The 18,275-nt window shown below is 35.3% G+C and overlaps 1 protein-coding gene and 1 pseudogene across 1 annotated transcript; one reads left to right on the plus strand and one right to left on the minus strand.

Annotated features, from left to right (window-relative positions):
* Positions 1–1,873: 1,873 nt before the first annotated feature.
* LOC120196817 lies at positions 1,874–17,799 on the minus strand (annotated as a pseudogene).
* On the plus strand, positions 11,670–14,167 carry LOC120196816. The gene is made up of 4 exons (XM_039198535.1): positions 11,670–11,688; positions 12,469–12,752; positions 12,988–13,109; positions 13,762–14,167. The coding sequence occupies exons 2-4, from the start codon at positions 12,485–12,487 to the stop codon at positions 13,924–13,926; spliced, it is 555 nt and encodes a 184-aa protein (XP_039054466.1). The 5' UTR covers positions 11,670–11,688; positions 12,469–12,484; the 3' UTR covers positions 13,927–14,167.
* Positions 17,800–18,275: the final 476 nt, after the last annotated feature.

The raw sequence follows: 18,275 nt of genomic DNA on the forward strand, positions 1-18,275 counted from the left end.
ACAACCTTTCTCTAATCCAAATCCCAATCAACTTTCAGCACCAAATTCCGGTTTTCGTATTGACCAGTTAGACGATCGCAACAGAAGTTTATCGACAGACTTATGCCGAGATTGTCTACCCTATTCCACATCCTTCTGAGTGGGACATACCAGATGACTTACAAACAGTTTTGCCACCAGCCATGGACAGAAGGCTACCTGGCCGACAAAAGTCACGATCGTATACCGTCTAAGGTGAAGAGAAGAAGAGATCGACATGTAGTCGGTGCAAGGAAAGTGGTCATACAAGGTTGACATGTGGATCACCAGTGCCATCAAAATCATCTTTTCCTCTACAAAATGGATCCTCATCCAAAGCTCATATGGTGTCAAGCAAAAGGCAATCATCTTTAAAATCCCAATCACAATTGGCTTCACCTTTTGGGACTGTTAACTTAGGTGATTTTTAAATGCAAACGTTGTGTTATATGGATTTTATGTGTGAACTTTTAACATTTTCAGTTGAATTAATGACTCAGGCCAACCATTTTGACTTAACCAACTCTTGTTATTCAGTTGTTATCACTTATTAGGCATGCATTTGACTATCGCAACACGGAAATTACAATCGCAACGAGAGAATCGCAATGCGAAATGAAAATCCCAACATGAAAATCGCAATGCGGAAATGAAAATCGCAATGCGAATGAAAATCGCAACGAGAGAATCGCAATGCGAAATGAAAATCGCAATGCGAAATGAAAATCGCAATGCGAAATGAAAATCGCAATGAGAGAATCGCAATGCGAAATGAAAATCGTAACGAGAGAATCACAATGCGGAAATGAAAATCGCAATGCGAAATGAAAATCGCATTGCGATTCTCGTTGCGATTTTCATTTCCGCATTGCGATTTGCATTTCGCATTGCGATTATCTCGTTGCGATTTTCATTTCGCATTGCGATTTTCATTTCGCATTGCGATAGTCATTTTGCCTTCAACATAATGCAGATTGAAATCAACAAATCAACCATTACATTTCAATCAATTAAACAAGCACAAATAAGAATTATGTTCGTATCAATTACACAAATCAACTTTTACAATCATCTTTTACAAATCAATTAAACAATCAAAAAATAAGCAATAATTCTTATTCCAATCATCTACTATTGAATCAACTTTTACAAATCAATTAAACAATCAAAAAACAATCAATTAAACTATTGAATCAACTTTTGCAGCCATACATCATTTCACGCAGTTCACTTCTGAGATTAACCTGCAGAAACCAAAATTTGCTCAAACAACACTTTCTACACATCTAAAACCTACAAACAGCAAATTATTGAATTCTAGGTACTTAACCAAACATTTTCAAACCAAAAGTCTATAAACTTACCAATGTTTATGGACATTTTTATAACGCGGATGCAGGTAGGCAGCGTCTCGTATATATCGATTTAGCCATATAATGCCGAAACCACAAGCCTACTGCAGCTCTATCTCTATCGGTGGGAGGTAGATACTTGGTGCTTCCGTCGTCAAACGCTCCAACGCCAAGCATACGAGAGGACCACAATCTCCTCTGGCTCCTTCTATTTGTTGTGGCGCGGTTCGTCTCTAATAACTGTAATATTGAGCTTCTTTGGCTTCTTGTTTCCAGAACGAGTCCAATAATTGATCGCATCCAAGAATTTAGCCAAATGAGAGCTCCATCCCTTAATAATATCTCTTAAATCAGCCAATGATATGTAATTTATCATGCTGTCTACACTATTGTCTTAAGGGATGGGAGCTGAAGCTCGACGAGAATCCAATGTTTACGTTCCAAAACAGGGATAAACACCTGCAATCATAAGTAATAATTCATTCATTTGCGCACTTATTCATAAAACCTTTAAACTCAATCTAAAATAAATACTAACCTTATCGACCTCCCACCATGCAGGATAAAGTTTAGCTTGTCCATTGCCCAAATCAAATGATTCATCTCGTGCATTCTTCAAGTGAACGGCGTTAAAAGACGTCGGCATAATTGTATATCATATTTTATTTTTCTTAAGTTTTCTTATTATTAGAAGACGTGTCACCCACGCATCGATATGCTGTTTTACAAAAAGACATATATTAGTTACTTACATAAATTTAAAAAAAATTAATCAAATTGAAATATAAGAAAATATAAGACTTACCCCCCATCGAAATAGCCATTGTCTTCGACCCTAATAATACGCCCCACCAAGACTGATCAAGCAACAAATAGATATCATCGGTGAGCTTGCATATGTCAGTGAAACACCCCTGGCTCCGCTCATGTAGATAAAAATCAACTGCGGTCTTAGCCCAAAGGGTGTTATCCAGAATTGTGTCTGGTAGTTGTCTCCTCTCCACTTCCGATACCGGAATGGTACTGGCCGGTAACTTATACGAGAGCCAACTCTCATCCATTATGTCCGGCACGTCAGAGGGTTTATCAAGAAGCCTACATATGACGCCATGTGAATCGGGCTCTTGAATGGTGGGAGGGACCTCTTCAATGATGACAGTGGCCTCTTGAACGGTGGGAGGGGACTCTCGAGGAATGATAAGGGGGCCTCTTCAACGATAGGAGTGGACTCTTGAGGGATGACAGGCGAGTCGGGCTTCTTCTTGCGGTGTCTTCGCACTATTGGGGTGTACGGAGACTTAATAGCACGTGCACGCTGTCTAATGCATGAACTCCGTCGTGCAAGCATAACCCGACGTAAAGCATCCACTCTATCGGGCCGCTAAATAATTAAATACAAAAATCAGTAAATAAACAGACATGATATTTAAACAGTGAAAACAAAGACAAATATGTTTCAAACTTGCATTGTATTCACCCAAGTCATTATCTATCATAGTTCACAAAATGCATCAGATAACAAAGAAAAATATGTTTCAAACTAATACCCTGAAGTTAGATTTGTCTTTGTTTTGTCTATTGGTTGAAGTAATGCAATCCATTCAAGTTTCAATTTGCAGAAGAAGAAATAGTTTACTTTCGCAACACGAAACTTAAAATCGCAACGCGAAACCAAAATCGCAACGCGAAATGAAAATCGCAACGACAGAATCGCAATGCGAAATGAAAATCGCAACGAGAGAATCGCAACGCGAAATGAATCGCAATGCGATTTGGTTTCGCGTTGCGATTTTGTCGTTGCGATTTTGGTTTCGCGTTGCGATTCTGTCGTTGCGATTTTCATTTCGCGTTGCGATTCTCTCGTTGCGATTTTAAGTTCGTGTTGCGAAAGTAAACTATTTCTTCTTCTGCAAATTGAAACTTGAATGGATTGCATTACTTCAACCAATAGACAAAACAAAGACAAATACTGACTTCAGGGTATTAGTTTAGCAGAATGGTAGCAACCGAACAAATTTACTTTCAACCAAAAGACAAAACAAAGACAAATACTATTTCACAGTGTTAAAGAATACACAGTTTAGCAGAATTGGCAGCAACCGAACAATTTACTTTCAACCAAAAGACAAAACAAAGACAAATACTATTTCACAGTGTTAAAGAATACACAGTTTAGCAGAATTGGCAGCAACCGAACAATTTACTTTCAACCAAAAGACAAAACAAAGACAAATACTATTTCACAGTGTTAAAGAATACACAGTTTAGCAAAATTGGCAGCAACTGAACAAATTTACTTTCAACCAAAAGACAAAACAAAGACAAATACTATTTCACAGTGTTAAAGAATACACAGTTTAGCAGAATTGGCAGCAACCGAATAAATTTACTAAGCAATCTAAGTGAAATGGCTAATCTAAGTGAAATTACGAATAAATTTATCATTAAGTTAAATATGGAAAATCTTAAACTTACCTCGTTGCGTAGAGTATGAACCTCATTCTGCAACGATACTATCATCTCACGTAGAGCGGCAACCTCACCATGTAAAGTTGACACCTCCACACGCCATGCACCATCGTTATCGCGTAGAGTACCGATCTCCTCACGCAAGGCATTGACCTCATCACGTAACTCATCCCGTGGAGGTGGAGAACAAGGAGATAAATGTCGTGGCCTCTTTACCGGTCGCCTATCATGAGGTGATGGTGGAGAAGAGGCTCGATGATGTGACGGGATAGGTGATGGCTCTCGTTCTAGAGGTGTATAGTCGGGGTCGGGTGATGGCTCTGGGTGAGGTGATGGCTCTCGAATTGGAGGAAGTGGATGCTGCTCATCATCCGTGCCATCAAAAAAACTCTGACTAGCTTGCCACCAATTGGCAAGCTCTTCCTCCGTGGGTGTCAGTCTTTGTAATGGAATGTTGGCCTCCTAACAATATAAAACTCAAACAAAGTTAAACGTCTACTATTAATAACTTGTTTATATATATGAAAGTATTTGTGTTAACTTACATTATTTATTGTCGCATATGGTATTAAGTCTTCCCAATCCAACAGATTTTTCCTCTTCCAGGAAATAGCCCTGGGAATATCATTTGACGTTTTATTGCATATGTATGCTGGGGAAAGCCTCGAATATCCAAATCTACAAACAATATAATACAAAATTAGTAATTGTTAAATAATTAATTATAATTTTAGAAACATTATATAGAAATTCTTACCTTAAAGGCCCAAACAAAGCCTGACAAAGTGTATTTCGACCCACGCCACGCAAACTTTTGCGGTCATCAAAGGCAGTAGACAACTTAGTCCAGGTAGCTTTCCATATACGAACCCCACGGAAACAGATTCCATGCATTCAGGTCCTCTACCAATATTATTAACTCCCGAGGAATAGGTTGTCTGGCCTCTCTGCCTAAAAAGCCGGCATACACAAGTAGTAGAAGGCATACTCGGACAACATCGACGTCATCCATCCGAGTGAAACCAGCTTTCTTATTAAACAATTTCTTCAGGTCGTCGACGTGTAGTTCGGCTTCTCCATTGACTCATCCGGAAAAACCCAGGATAACCATGATGGGCGGGCGATATGACGAGTGTACGGCCTACATCATCGTGTCCGAATCGTAGACCAGTGATTAAGCAGAACTCCTTCCGCCAAAAACAAGTATACGCTGGTGGAAAATGAAACCATATCTCTTCCTCACCACGTTGTATACTGTCGGGTAGATTTGATGTCATGGTCTGAAGCCACAAATGGGTCAAATTAGCATCTCCACCCGGATGTTGTACTCTCAGCCATGGCCCGAAGCAGGTTTCCTCAAACAATTGTCTTTGTGCAGGTGAAAGCTTCGAAGCAATTGTAGTGGCTAGGCTAACTTTATTCCTTAATGTCAATGAAGCCGAAAAAAATTTCTACAAAAACAATAAACATACCAAGTTAGATATACCAAAAACTACACTGTGAAGATATACCAAAACAATAAACATAAAAAGTAGTAGTTTATTCTTGAAACTAAAATTTGTAACACTGTTTTGTCTTTTGGTTGAAATGAAAATCGCAACGAGAGAATGACTGTCGCAACGAGAGAAATGAAAATCGCAACGAGAGAATCGCAACGCGAAATGAAAATCGCAACGCGAAATGAAAATCGCAATGCGATTTGGTTTCGCGTTGCGATTCTCTCGTTGCGATTTTCATTTCGCGTTGCGATTCTCTCGTTGCAGATAGTCATTTTCACGTTGCGATTTTCATTTATCTCGTTGCGACTCTTCTGCAAATTGAAACTTGAATGGATTGCATTACTTCAACCAAAAGAAAGAACAAAGACAAAGACAAATACTAACTTGAAAATCGCAACGAGAGAATAGCAACGCGAAATGAAAATCGCAACGAGAGAATCGTAACGCGAAATGAAATCTAAGTGAAATGGTTAATCTATTATTGAAATGACCAGTAAACTTATCATCAGTTTCAATATGAAAAACCTACAATAATGCAAAAATTTCAAAATAAAAATAATTAAAAAAACTAACCCTCGGAGGTTGATTTTCCATTTCTGAATATTGTGAGGGATTTCTGACCGTGAATGGTTGTGAGGGATTTCGCCAGAGATGGGGACAGAAATCTTCGGAGATGGGGACGGATTTTGCCGTAGAGAGTGAGAGATGGAGATGGGAATGAGTTGTGATTTTAGGTTTTAGGTTATGAGTTGCGATTACGGGATTTTGTCTTAATATTCGTTTTTGTAATTTGAAAATAAAATACGCTTAGCGATTATAATGGCGCTTTAAAAATCGCGTTGCGATTTACGGATACGCGTTGTGATTTTACGTATTGTCGTTGCGATTTACGGATACGCGTTGCGATATATACGGATACGCATTGCGATTTACGGATACGCGTTGCGATTTACGGATACACGTTGCGATTTACGGATACGCGTTGCGATTTATGTGTTCGCGTTGCGATTTTCATATTCGCGTTGCGATTCTGGAAAATCGCAATGCGAATTTGTACTATCACATTGCGATTTTCAAGAATCGCGTTGCGATTTTGGAAACTGATTTGCGATTCTGGGGATCGCGTTGCGATTTTTATTTCGCGTTGCGATTTTGTTGGTCATTTTGGCAAATCCAAAAAAAGTTGGTTAAAATCGTATATTATAAGGCATTTTTGGTCACTGAGGCGATTTTCTCTTAATAAAATGAACAACAAATAAAAAAATTTAAATTTTAGAATAATCACGTGTACATCCTAAAATATGTAAAATATACATGCATCCGCCACCCGTGTAGGCGCCAATTTCACTCAACTACCGGGATATATCTTTTCTTCACTTTAATATCAATTGTTTATAGTAACCATACGCTTTACTTTACTCCCATTGTCCAAGATTCTAAACCCATTTTAAATTATCATATTACATTCATTTTTATGTTTTTGATTTCTAACATTTTATTGATTTAAATGTGAAACATATAGCTTTTTCCGTGATATTTTATTAATTTTAACGTCGAGCATACACTAATCATCTACAGTTTATTCATCTTGTTTTAGTCCCATATGTGTTTTGAATTCATGTTTAAGATTTTGTCACGTTTCATAATTTATGTTGTATTTAAGTTGCAACATGTATGTGTGCGGAATAACTCACATTTTATTTTTGAATAATAATATATGCAAGGCTTGATTTTTGGCTTTTTTAAACTGATCATTTGATTAATCATAACTTACAAATTTATTTATTCATATTAAAAATATACCATAATTTGAATTGAATGTTAACATATTAAATGAGATTAAATAAAATAAATTTTTTATTACATCCGGTTCTAAAAGCAAACAAAATCAGTTAGCCTTGTTGAAGCTCTCCTCTTTCGCGAGTCTTGACGCCTTCCTGCTGACTCATCTTCGACCGTTGCAACCTTCTCCTGAACAACATCCTTTTATTGAGCTACCTTCTGGGCCCTTGTGGCTATACTAATATCACAGTCAGTAGGATAACATTCAGCTTCGACAATTGTCTAACTTTTAACAAAAATGAACAAGTTATAAACGATTAGTTGAGTGACCGATTTATAATTTTTCATAGTCAAAGAATTCATTAACTGTAACACCCCAACCCGTACCCGACTCGAATACAAGTCCGAGGTGTCACATTGACTTTTCAAACTTTGACTCTTTTGAAAAACAGAGAAATTTAAAACTTTGTTTAAAGCAAAATACGTTAATTTACATAAAAAAGGACCACAAAATACAAACTCCATCAGAGTACTCATAATTAACGACTTATTACATGCCAACACTCTATACACACCAAAATACATACTTTGTCGATTACTTCGGATCTGATCTTCTAGTAATAATAATGTCCTTGCCACTTCTATTCTTGCTCTTCTCGTTTCTTGGTACCTACGTGTAAATCACTTACACGCTAAGTCATAGACTTAGTGAGGCAATAAATAAACATTTAACAACAAATTCATGAATGTGCATTCTTATCATTTGATCATGACATTTCAATATGCATGTATCTATTACATGATAACATATATAAGCATGTCATGCACATGTAAAACTTACCTTCTTGTGCCACTTTCACTTTAATTTATCTTTCAATTGCATTGCCCATGTATATTATTGAGAATAGAGGTATGCGAGTACACTGAGGTTGTGCACACATATGCTGTCACCACAGCTCATATAAATGTCCCGAAGGACCTATCATCCCCAAAGGATGCCATCTGTGTCCCGAAGGACCTGTCATCCCGAAGGATGTAATCTGTGTCCCGTAGGACCTATCATATGTCTTATAGGACATATGTAACCCTCGACTCTTGGCATGCCAACTATACCTATAACTCTCGTATCATATACTATGGGCATTTATTATGAATACATTTCTCATCACTTGTTCTTTCTCTTTTATCACATACCACATGTATGTGTAACCATGTATTTCATATCATATCACATGTATCACGTATTACATATTCATATGTCATTTCATATCATATCACGTATTGCATATTCATATATCATTTCATATAGTCATATAGCTTATCTCATTTCACGTTGGTCATGTCTCATAGCATATATCACATATGCATATTATGTAACATATATAAAAACCTATACTCATTTCATGTATTCATGCACATATAAGAATCACAAATCAAATAACATTTTAGGAGTCACTTCTTACCATAGTAACTCCATCACTAACTCATCGCAAGCCAATGTTCGTTCAATTATATAAGTACAATTAAAATTGCACTCACCTTAACCTTGTTTGATTTGAATCAATTATAATCCCTTGATTATTCTAGAGCTTGTTTAGACTCAATATCTACATAAATATAACATTTCAAAACAACTATCAGAAGCCTAAACTTTAAACTTGATGTTAATAACTTAAACCGATTTAATGAATCAAATTCCATTTTTTCATTTAGGGGGGAATCGATACCCCCCAGAGGGAATCTGTTCCCAGGGAATCGATACCCCCCCAGGGGGGAATCTGTTCCCCCTGCACATACTGGAATTTTTCGTCCAAGAGGGGGAATCGATTCCCTTCATAGGGTATCGGTTCCCTCTACCCAGAAATTGTATTTTAACCCCAAAAATCATCAATTCTTCACTTAATTCTTTTATTTTAAACCCCTATCATGTCATTAAACTCAACTACCATTACTTAAACCAACTTATATCCATGAAAATCATCTATAACTTCAAAATCCTATTCTTCATATGTAATTCAAGAATCATACTCAAATTTCAATATGTTCTAAATACAATTCTAATACTTCATATTCCTTAATTAGCATGATGACAAGTCAAATTTAACTTCAAATTCAACTTATCAACTCTTTTCCATGATTTCATATAAAAACTCGTTTTCTTAAATCTCTTATAACTTCTTCATCTTTTGATTATAAGACAACTTAAGCTTTCCTTAAGCTTAGTTATCATCTAATGATCAAAACCTAACCTTAAAATCAACAATTAATTAACAAAATAGAAAACTCACCTTTGATGTCTCTCTCTCTCGTATGGAAGAACAAAGGAGGAGAAGAAGAAAATCTCTATATATTTCTTCTTATCCATTCCCCCGTATATATCCCATTTTAATTCATTTAATGGTTAAATGATCATTTTGCCCTTTAATTCCTTTAATAATTATTAATAACTTTCAGGAAATATTTCTGAACAAATCATTAAACTATTCAAATATCCTACTTCGATCACCAAACTCTGAAGTTTTATAATTTAATATAAAAGATACACAAATTTATAGATTAAAATGTGATATATATATATATATGTGTGGTTAAGATAAACTTACACAATGCAAAATTCTTTAGTTTTACATAGATTTAAGACCGTTGGATAAATGAAAATAGCTGATTGAGATTGACTCATTGTTTTTCTCCAATTAATATCTTCTCATTTCCTACCGTTAATCTCAACAATCTATTTTTACTTATCTAAGTGTACTAAATCTGTTTTTAGTTTTACATTATAACATGATCACATCTTTTATATATATATATATATATATATAACATGGATCGTGGAATCTAGACTTTATTTAGCTGATACTTGGAGACTGTAGACACTTGAAGTTGAAGTAATGAGTTACATCATTCTTGGTTTTGAAAAGCATGCTATTTCCTTGCACATTTTAACATATAACCAACCAACCGACAAGTGTATTCCACATCCTTGTCTCATATCATTGGGTTCAACTTGTTAGTTACATTTTATCGCGGTTAATTAACCACCCACTTCATTATTACTATTACTTTTCTAAGGTAGGATTCTAAGAATTACCAATGCCATTTAAGTACTATCATCCACCCACTTTAGTAATTATTAGTGTTGTATTTGTCTTTGACCGCGTTGTTAGTGGTAAATCAATATATTATTATTTTAGCCTGATGATATAACTTTATTAATTTAAACGGTAGAAGAGTGCGTTATTTTTTTTAAGTTTTGTGTTCAATTAATTTTATATATAGGATATGCGTACGTTGTCAATGATTAAATAAAATTCTAAATATTTATTATCTTATAATTACACTAAACTATTAAAAAATGATTAATTTATATTTAAATTCAATTTGATCTAATTTGATCATAAAATATTAATAATTCTAATATATCCAATGTAAATCAAAATAGAATGCATTTAAAAATAACTTAAACTACAAAAAAAAAAACCTTAGTTTTTTCTCTTTTTATTTACCATCTGCAAGTCTTTTTATTTATTTATTTATTTATTTTGTCAACGACAATATTAGTTTTGGTGCTAGTTCTGACTGACAATTTTATCTTTATCATTTTTTTCCATATCCCGTTTGAGTTTGTTATTTTTCTCAAATTAATCCTAATTTTTAATAAAAATCTATTTTATTTGACTTCTTACTCTCTAGATATTTTACGTATTTTCGTGTTCCTTTTTGACACGTTTTAACTCTACTCTTGTGGCAAGTTTCTTCTGTCTTATGACACATTGTTCCCCTATCTTTGTGGTAGATATGTGACCGTGTAGAGATTCTCACGTCGTTCGTATCTGATTTGTGATTATCGGTAGTCTTTCAGTGGTTAGATTCAATTATATGGTTGTTTGTCGATGTATTTGTATCTATTTTACGAAGCATCATGTAAGTTTGTTTTGATTCACTCGACACTCCTTCATCATCTTTAAAGCGTATAGTTGGATAGAGACGAAGGAACGCTATTGATGATGACTGGGTTACTATGAACGATGGACATCAAATTCAAAATAAGACTTCAATTGTTATTCTGTCATTGGATTTTCTTTTTTATTTTCTTTTATTTTTTTTAATATTTTTTTGGTGAACATTGTTCCTAAAATTCTCTTTGTGATTGGTTATATTGTTAAGGTTGTATATTATTTTGTTTCAATAAAATTCAATATTGTTTCAAAGTTAAAAAAAACTTAAACTACAATAGACTTATTCTAAGATGATTTAGAAAATGATCCAACCCAAAATAATTCAATCTTAAATTATTATAATTTAAAAAATGACGTGATGATTTAACAACTCAAATTAATCTAATCTGGATCAATATGACCCATACAATCAATATATTTGATTGTATATACTGAAATGTGAGACTAAATTCATTGTATGATTTAAATGGTTAAAAATAATGTTATTTTTTTAAAAAAATTTAGGTTCGAATAACTGAATTTACATGTTGTGTATGCATTATTAATAATTAAGAAATATTCGAAACATATACTACTTTATAATCACATACTATTTGGATCAAAGTATTTGTGATTTTAGTTTAGCATATTGTGGAAGTCGGTTTGGACAGTCTCATCGATTCGGTTTGGATCTTAAATTTAGAAACCTTTTAAACCGATTTTTAATAAACCGGTTTGGATCTTTTTAAATAATATATAAACCCAAACACAATACGCTAATAACACTACCCAAACCCAAATATCAGTCCAGCCCAATTAAAATTTAATTTTAAAACCCAAACTAAATAAAAAAACTCAACCCAAATAAAAATATCATTCATTAACAAAAATAAATATTAATAAAAAATAGATTAAACTACTCATTTAGTCACCTAACTATTTCTGTGGTTCGATTTAGTCACTAAACTATTTTTCTTTTAAAATCATATCTAAAATTATGTTTTTATTCCGTTTTGGTCACCCGTCATTAAAAATAAACAGAACAACTGACGTAATAAATTTTTTATTTTTTATGATGAAATGACATTATCTTATAATGACACATTAATTAATTTTTTAATGAAGGGTAGCCAAAACATTACTTTAGATATGATTTAAAAAAAAATTAAAGAAATAGTTGAATGACTAAACATGTAGTTTACTCTAAAAAAAATCCAAAAGTCTAGAACAAAAAACCTAAGTCCCTCCCTCATCCATCTCACTCGGCAGCAGCAAACTTCACGACCTCAGCAGCGTCCCGCCTCAGTCTTCACTTCAGCAGCAGCAAGATAGCCGGCTACTGCCGCCTTTGTCAACGACGGTATATATTGCCGCTTTATCTTTCAACAGTTGCACTTTCGATATCTCCATTTCATGATCTAGAACAATGGGGTTTGGAGCTTTAAGAAGTATCGCTCGACCGCTATGTCGGACTCTCCTATCTCAGACCTCCCCTGCTTCTCGAACTATATCGACTCTCCCCTCTTCGTTGTGTACTAAACCCTGTTTGAACTCCTTTATGGGTGGGTCAGTTTACCGCCAATCTCCATGGACCTCGATGTCAAATCAACTGCATAGCTTAACCGATACTCGTTTCGCAAAGAGAAGGCCTCAAGACAAGCCACGCCGAAAAAGAGCCAGCTTGAAGCCCCCAGGTAAATAATTAAGCATCCCTTCATTTTTTTTTGTTAATTTATCTCTTCAGGGTTTACATTTGGTTTTTCCCCCCTGTCAAATAGTAGAGCTTTATGTGGAATTAGGGTTTTAGAAGCCAATTAGGAAGAAAGCTTTTCTTTTCCCTTTAAAGATGCCAATTTTAACGAAACCCGAAGTTATTGGTGAATGAATGGGGAAAAGGAACTGGAAATGCTAATGAATTTAAGAATGCAGGTCCATATGCGTGCGTAAAGCATACACCAGGGGAGCCTATTCTCCCAAATAATCCGAATGAAGGGAGTGTCAAAAGAAGGAACGAGAAAAAGAGAATGAGGCTGCGCCGTGCATTTAAATTGGTTTGTTTCCATCAAACCACATTGAAAAAGTTTTTCTGATTTCTGATTCACATAGCAATTTATCAAGTTTGTGATATTATTTTTTTTATCAAGTTATGAGTGATGAGGAAGGAGGTGCCTTATATTTCTAGTTGTACGCATTATCAAGCATTTTTTCCTTTAATTATAGTTGCATTAAATCTTCAATATTCATTTTATTGGTTGGTTGCCTTTTGAAGCTATGATCTGCATAACTGGTTACATTGTCTAATATATTTAGAAGAGATTAGAAGGTGTATATATGATCAATTTCGTTAGTCAATGATTTTGGGATGTGAAATGAGGGCAGGTAGGTTCATGTTTCCTGAATAGATTGTGTCCCATTTTCAGAATCATTGGGAGAAGGTTCATGTTAACCATAGCCCGACGTAAACGTTCAGGCTGATGCTGAATTATGTGTATGGATGAACCGATTTATTTCATAACTTTGGTTATTAATGCCTGTTCAATTTTTGGTTCATTTCATTTAAAAACTAGCATTTGGTTGCGACAACTTTATTGAAATCTGTCTTTAATCGGTAATTAATTTCATATTATGCCTCTACCATATTGTTTCCTGGGGATTGCATTGATTCTGGAGAAAATGCTTATGTCTTGCCGTTGGGTTCTACAGGCAGAGGCAAAGAAGAGGAAAGCTCAGTTGCAGGAAGCTAATCGAAAGAAGAAGATAAAGCAAGTAGAACGTAAGATGGCTGCGGTGGCAAGGGAAAGAGCTTGGGCTGAAAGGCTGGTAGAACTGCAGCGGCTTGAGGAAGAGAAGAAAAAGGCCATGGCTTGAAACTTTCACTTGCTTATGTACCCGTTGTCTTCCGATGCTATGATGATTTTGTGACGGTTTATAAGAACCTCTAGATTGTGTTTCCTTTCTAATGTTTGGTTATTGCTAGCCTACATAATGACACATCTGATGTTGGTTTCTCTAGTTCTTCACTTTCTCTAGTGTAGGATTAGGAAACATAAAGGTGTCGAAAAGTTCGTTTTCTTAGACTTGGGTGAGAACTTATTTTTAAATTGGTGAATCAAGATCTGAAATAAGTTGGGGCCAATTTTTACCTTTTAGTGATGAATTATTGCCGAGGGACCTAACAGAGAGACATGAAAGTATAAAATTTCCTTTTAAGATATGCTTCACTCCATCATGTTTGAAGATTCTTGTGGTACCATTTCTTACCTTTTTGTTTTTGGTCTGACGACTCACATTGTCAATTAGACTGTGGCTCAAAGTGTTTCTAAATTGGGCTGACTCGTATTGTCGGTTGGGTTGTGTCTTGAAGTTTTTCTAAATTAGGTTCTCACATTGTCAATTGGGTTGACTTACATTGTTATGGATATAGTTTGCATGTTTATAATTTAGGCCAGCTCGCAGTGTTGGGAGACGTAAGGTTAAAACTTGGATCCTGGGGAACTTGCAGTGTTTGTTATTAACGGATTGATGAGTAATTTAGCTTACTAGTTCAGAAAGGCATGACATACGGACTGTTAATTGCATGTATTGTTATAGTTACCATTATGGCCTACTGTAAAGCTCTTCTGTTTGTACTGTTACTATGTAAACTTTGTTTGATAATGTTTATCATCAGCACCGTTAGACCCATGTGAGTTTTGAGCTCACCCTTTCCTTCAACTCTTCGTTTAAATATTATAGGACGCTAGGATCGAATTGGTATTCAGAGAATCAGTCTCAATTTTTTTTCTTAATTTTAATTAAATAAATTTGGTATACGTTTTATTTCATATTATGACAGGATTTTATAAAAAAAAATTTGAGATATTTAATATTACTAATTTATGTATAGTTATAATAAAAAGAAAAAAAGTTATTCCATTACAATAGAGGACAGGCACAAATACCAGCATCAAAGTAAGATTGTCAAGCAATTAATCTATTCGAACTTCTCCTTTTATTGGGGAGGCAATTGTTCAATTCCAATCATAGCTATCCTTTTCTCAAAATATAAATAAAATCAAATGAAATAAAAAATGAATTTTTTTTTAAGATCATGAAAGATAGAATATGAAAAGATGATAATGCAACAAAAACCCGACGCATGGAAAGGAGCAAGTTTTCAACTTGTGGTACCACAGGCAATTGCTGGTTCATCCACATTGTTGTAAAACGTGCTTAATTTAGTTATGGCAAGTGCCTCTCCAAAAAGTGATGCTCTTGAAGACTTTGTTATATGGACTTCTACATAATCACCGATAACAGGATTCCTTTTCTTATCCGTTTGATTATCCCGATCTAGCAAAGGAAGATTAACAAATGCAACTTTATGGCCTTTATCGCTTTTTCCAATAAGCTCTGTATCTAGAGCTCTCTTGTTTAATCCTTCAACCAGTACAACTTGGATGGTTCCAATCTGAGAGTCGTAGCACTGACCTGTACTCTCGCGGAAAGCTTTGATAAGTTCAGTAAGCCTCCTTTTCTTGATTTCTTCAGGAACATCATCGGTGTAGTTTCTGTGGGCATGTGTTTTCTCCCTCATGCTGTAAGCAAACATGTATGCCATATCATAACCAACAGCCTTTACTAGGCTTAGTGTGTCAGCATGTTCCTCTGTTTCACCGCAGAAACCTGCACCATTGGATCCCGACAATAAGAACACCAGAAACTTGAGGCTACCATTCATACATAATGAAGATCAGTCACTGGCAGCAACTCTAGCAGCAATGCATCAGCAGATCATCGAACACCAACAGCGCTAATTTTTACAATAACTGATAATTAATGCCAACCCTTCATAGTCCATACTAAAGGTAAAATGTCCAACTTCCAAGTTCCAAATATAAGTAAATAATCGAAATGGTAAATCAGAATAAGATGATAATAACTTACCACATATAAAATCACTGGTTATTGCAACGTCTGGGATGATTTTGCGTATCTTCTGAACAAGTTCTAAATAAGCCTCTCTACTATATCCCCGACGCATTCTCTCAAGCACTGTGGTACTCCCAGTTTGTGCAGGCAAATGGATGGACTTGCAAATATTATGGCGGTTGTGCATCAGATACAGTAATTCATCTGGAAAATCTTTAGGGTGTGGGGATGTATATCTGAACCTCATCTCTGGAAACTCGGTAGAAAGTCGGTCTAAGAGGTCAGCAAAACGCAAGCCCATATTCTTTACCTTACACATGCTTTTAAAGCCATCACTCAACTCCCAATTACTTCCTGGTTCAACGTCTTTTTCACTACCAGATGCATCATTATAACTATTCACATTCTGTCCAAGAAGTGTGACCTCTTTCACACCTTGTTCCCAAAGCTCCCCCACCTCCTTCACTATAGACTCCACAGGACGAGATCTTTCTCTGCCTCTAGTAAATGGAACAATACAAAATGAACACATATTATTACAACCCCTCATCACAGACACAAAAGCCGTAACCGAATTCTTTGAAATCCTAACAGGGCTAACATCTGCATACGTCTTCGAGGGAAAGAAGAGTGTTAATCCCTTTCTGACCATAATCAACCTCTTCCAACAACCTCGGCAAGTCTCTATAAGCATCCGGCCCACAAACCACATCAACCATCTTATCAGCATCCAGAATCTTATCCTTTAACCTTTCAGCCATACATCCTAACACAACCACTTTCGGAGGGTGCAACGACAATGATCTTCCATTAGCTATATTATTCTTCCAACGCCTCTTCAAAAACCAAAAGTAATTAAGCCTTTGCCACACGTTTTGTTCAGCATTGTCCCTTATAGCACAAGTATTAATAAATATAATCTCCGCACTCTCTGGAACTTCCACAGTTTCAGTATGTCCAGCGTTCTTCATAATTGATAGCACAATTTCCATATCATTTAAATTCATTTGACATCCATAAGTTTCATGATAAATTCTACCCTTTGAAGCAACTTCTGAAATCGGTGCATCACTAGACAAAATACTAAAACCAAATAAAAAAATAAGATATTTTAAAATAAGTACTTGTTTTCTCTTGATCTACTTATGAATTTCATCTCGAAAAATAAAATGTTAATCCTTCTGCTTCAATTTATCAAAATTTGATCCTCGTACTATTATAAAAAACAAAAAAGCTTAGTGCAATTGAGTAATATTATTAAACATGTATATGAAAGAAAAACACAGTTTAACGAGTTCTATGAAATAAATTAGTAAATATCAATAGTTCGAGTTATGAATTTACCAATAATTGAAACCAATTCTCAGTTTTCGTAAAATATGAGAATCAAATTAAACAAATCAAAGGAAAACAGACTAATTTTTCAGTCTCTTTTTGTTGCAAATAGAGGCATGAAATTCTTAATTTAACCAGATTTCTTCCTTGAAAATTTACTTAATAATTCCACGCATAAGAACAGAAGTAAATGGAAAAAGAGACTTACTCAGGTTGTGCTTGAGAGGCGGAGAGCGAAGCTTGAGAGATGAAGTGTTGGAGAGTAGAGGCTTGGTGTTGAGGAGGCGGTGAGATTCAAAGAAGCTTCTGGAAACGTCGAGAGCGAAGCGTTTTCTGAGCGGCCGGTGCGATAAATGGCGATGGGGATTGGAACGGGAAACTAACGGCTTTGAAGAGAAGAGCCTAAGAGTGCTAAAGCAGCATCGCCGATGGATTCTAATGCAGCAGATGCCCGGTTGAGTGAGAATGGAGGCCATTGGAACCATTTCGTTGTGTGAGTGCTCTGTATTATTACTTCAACGCGACTACACCGACAGGAAAAGGATAGGGAACTGGGGAAAGGATCAAAACGCTGCGTCTAAGCAAAAGAAATAGGAAAAGGTTAAATTTCATGATTTTAGCCCCGTCTTATTCTAAACTTTAGAATAATCCATGTATTTGGCATAATTTGGGGCTCCTACTTTTATAATATTATAAATTAGTCCCGATTAATTGAGCTTATTACGGTGCTTGTCTCCGTGAATGTTTTACTATTACATAAATAAATTGATCTTATTATTGTTCTTGTCTCCGTAATGAATTACTATTGTCGCGGCCGTCTTTCAGGTGGGCCCGAAATTGGGCTTCGACTTGAAAAATGTGGTTAGAGTCGTGTTGAAAATATTTTGATGTTTCGATATAACAAATTAAGTATAAATGAATTTTAAGATTTTACAAAGATTTTTATAAGTATATTCGATTCAATTAATCGA

This window comes from Hibiscus syriacus, unplaced genomic scaffold (genome assembly GCF_006381635.1).
Source record: "Hibiscus syriacus cultivar Baekdansim isolate YM2019G1 unplaced genomic scaffold, ASM638163v2 tig00117034_pilon, whole genome shotgun sequence".
In the NCBI taxonomy this organism is placed as follows: domain Eukaryota; kingdom Viridiplantae; phylum Streptophyta; class Magnoliopsida; order Malvales; family Malvaceae; genus Hibiscus; species Hibiscus syriacus.

What these genes read in the sequence shown, in the direction of transcription:
- LOC120196816 (XM_039198535.1), top strand. Translation starts at nt 12,485, where the DNA reads ATGGGGTTTGGAGCTTTAAGAAGTATCGCTCGACCGCTATGTCGGACT. An exon ending in AGCCAGCTTGAAGCCCCCAG is followed by an intron (nt 12,753 to 12,987) that starts GTAAATAATTAA and finishes TTAAGAATGCAG; the next exon opens with GTCCATATGCGTGCGTAAAG. An exon ending in TGCGCCGTGCATTTAAATTG is followed by an intron (nt 13,110 to 13,761) that starts GTTTGTTTCCAT and finishes TGGGTTCTACAG; the next exon opens with GCAGAGGCAAAGAAGAGGAA.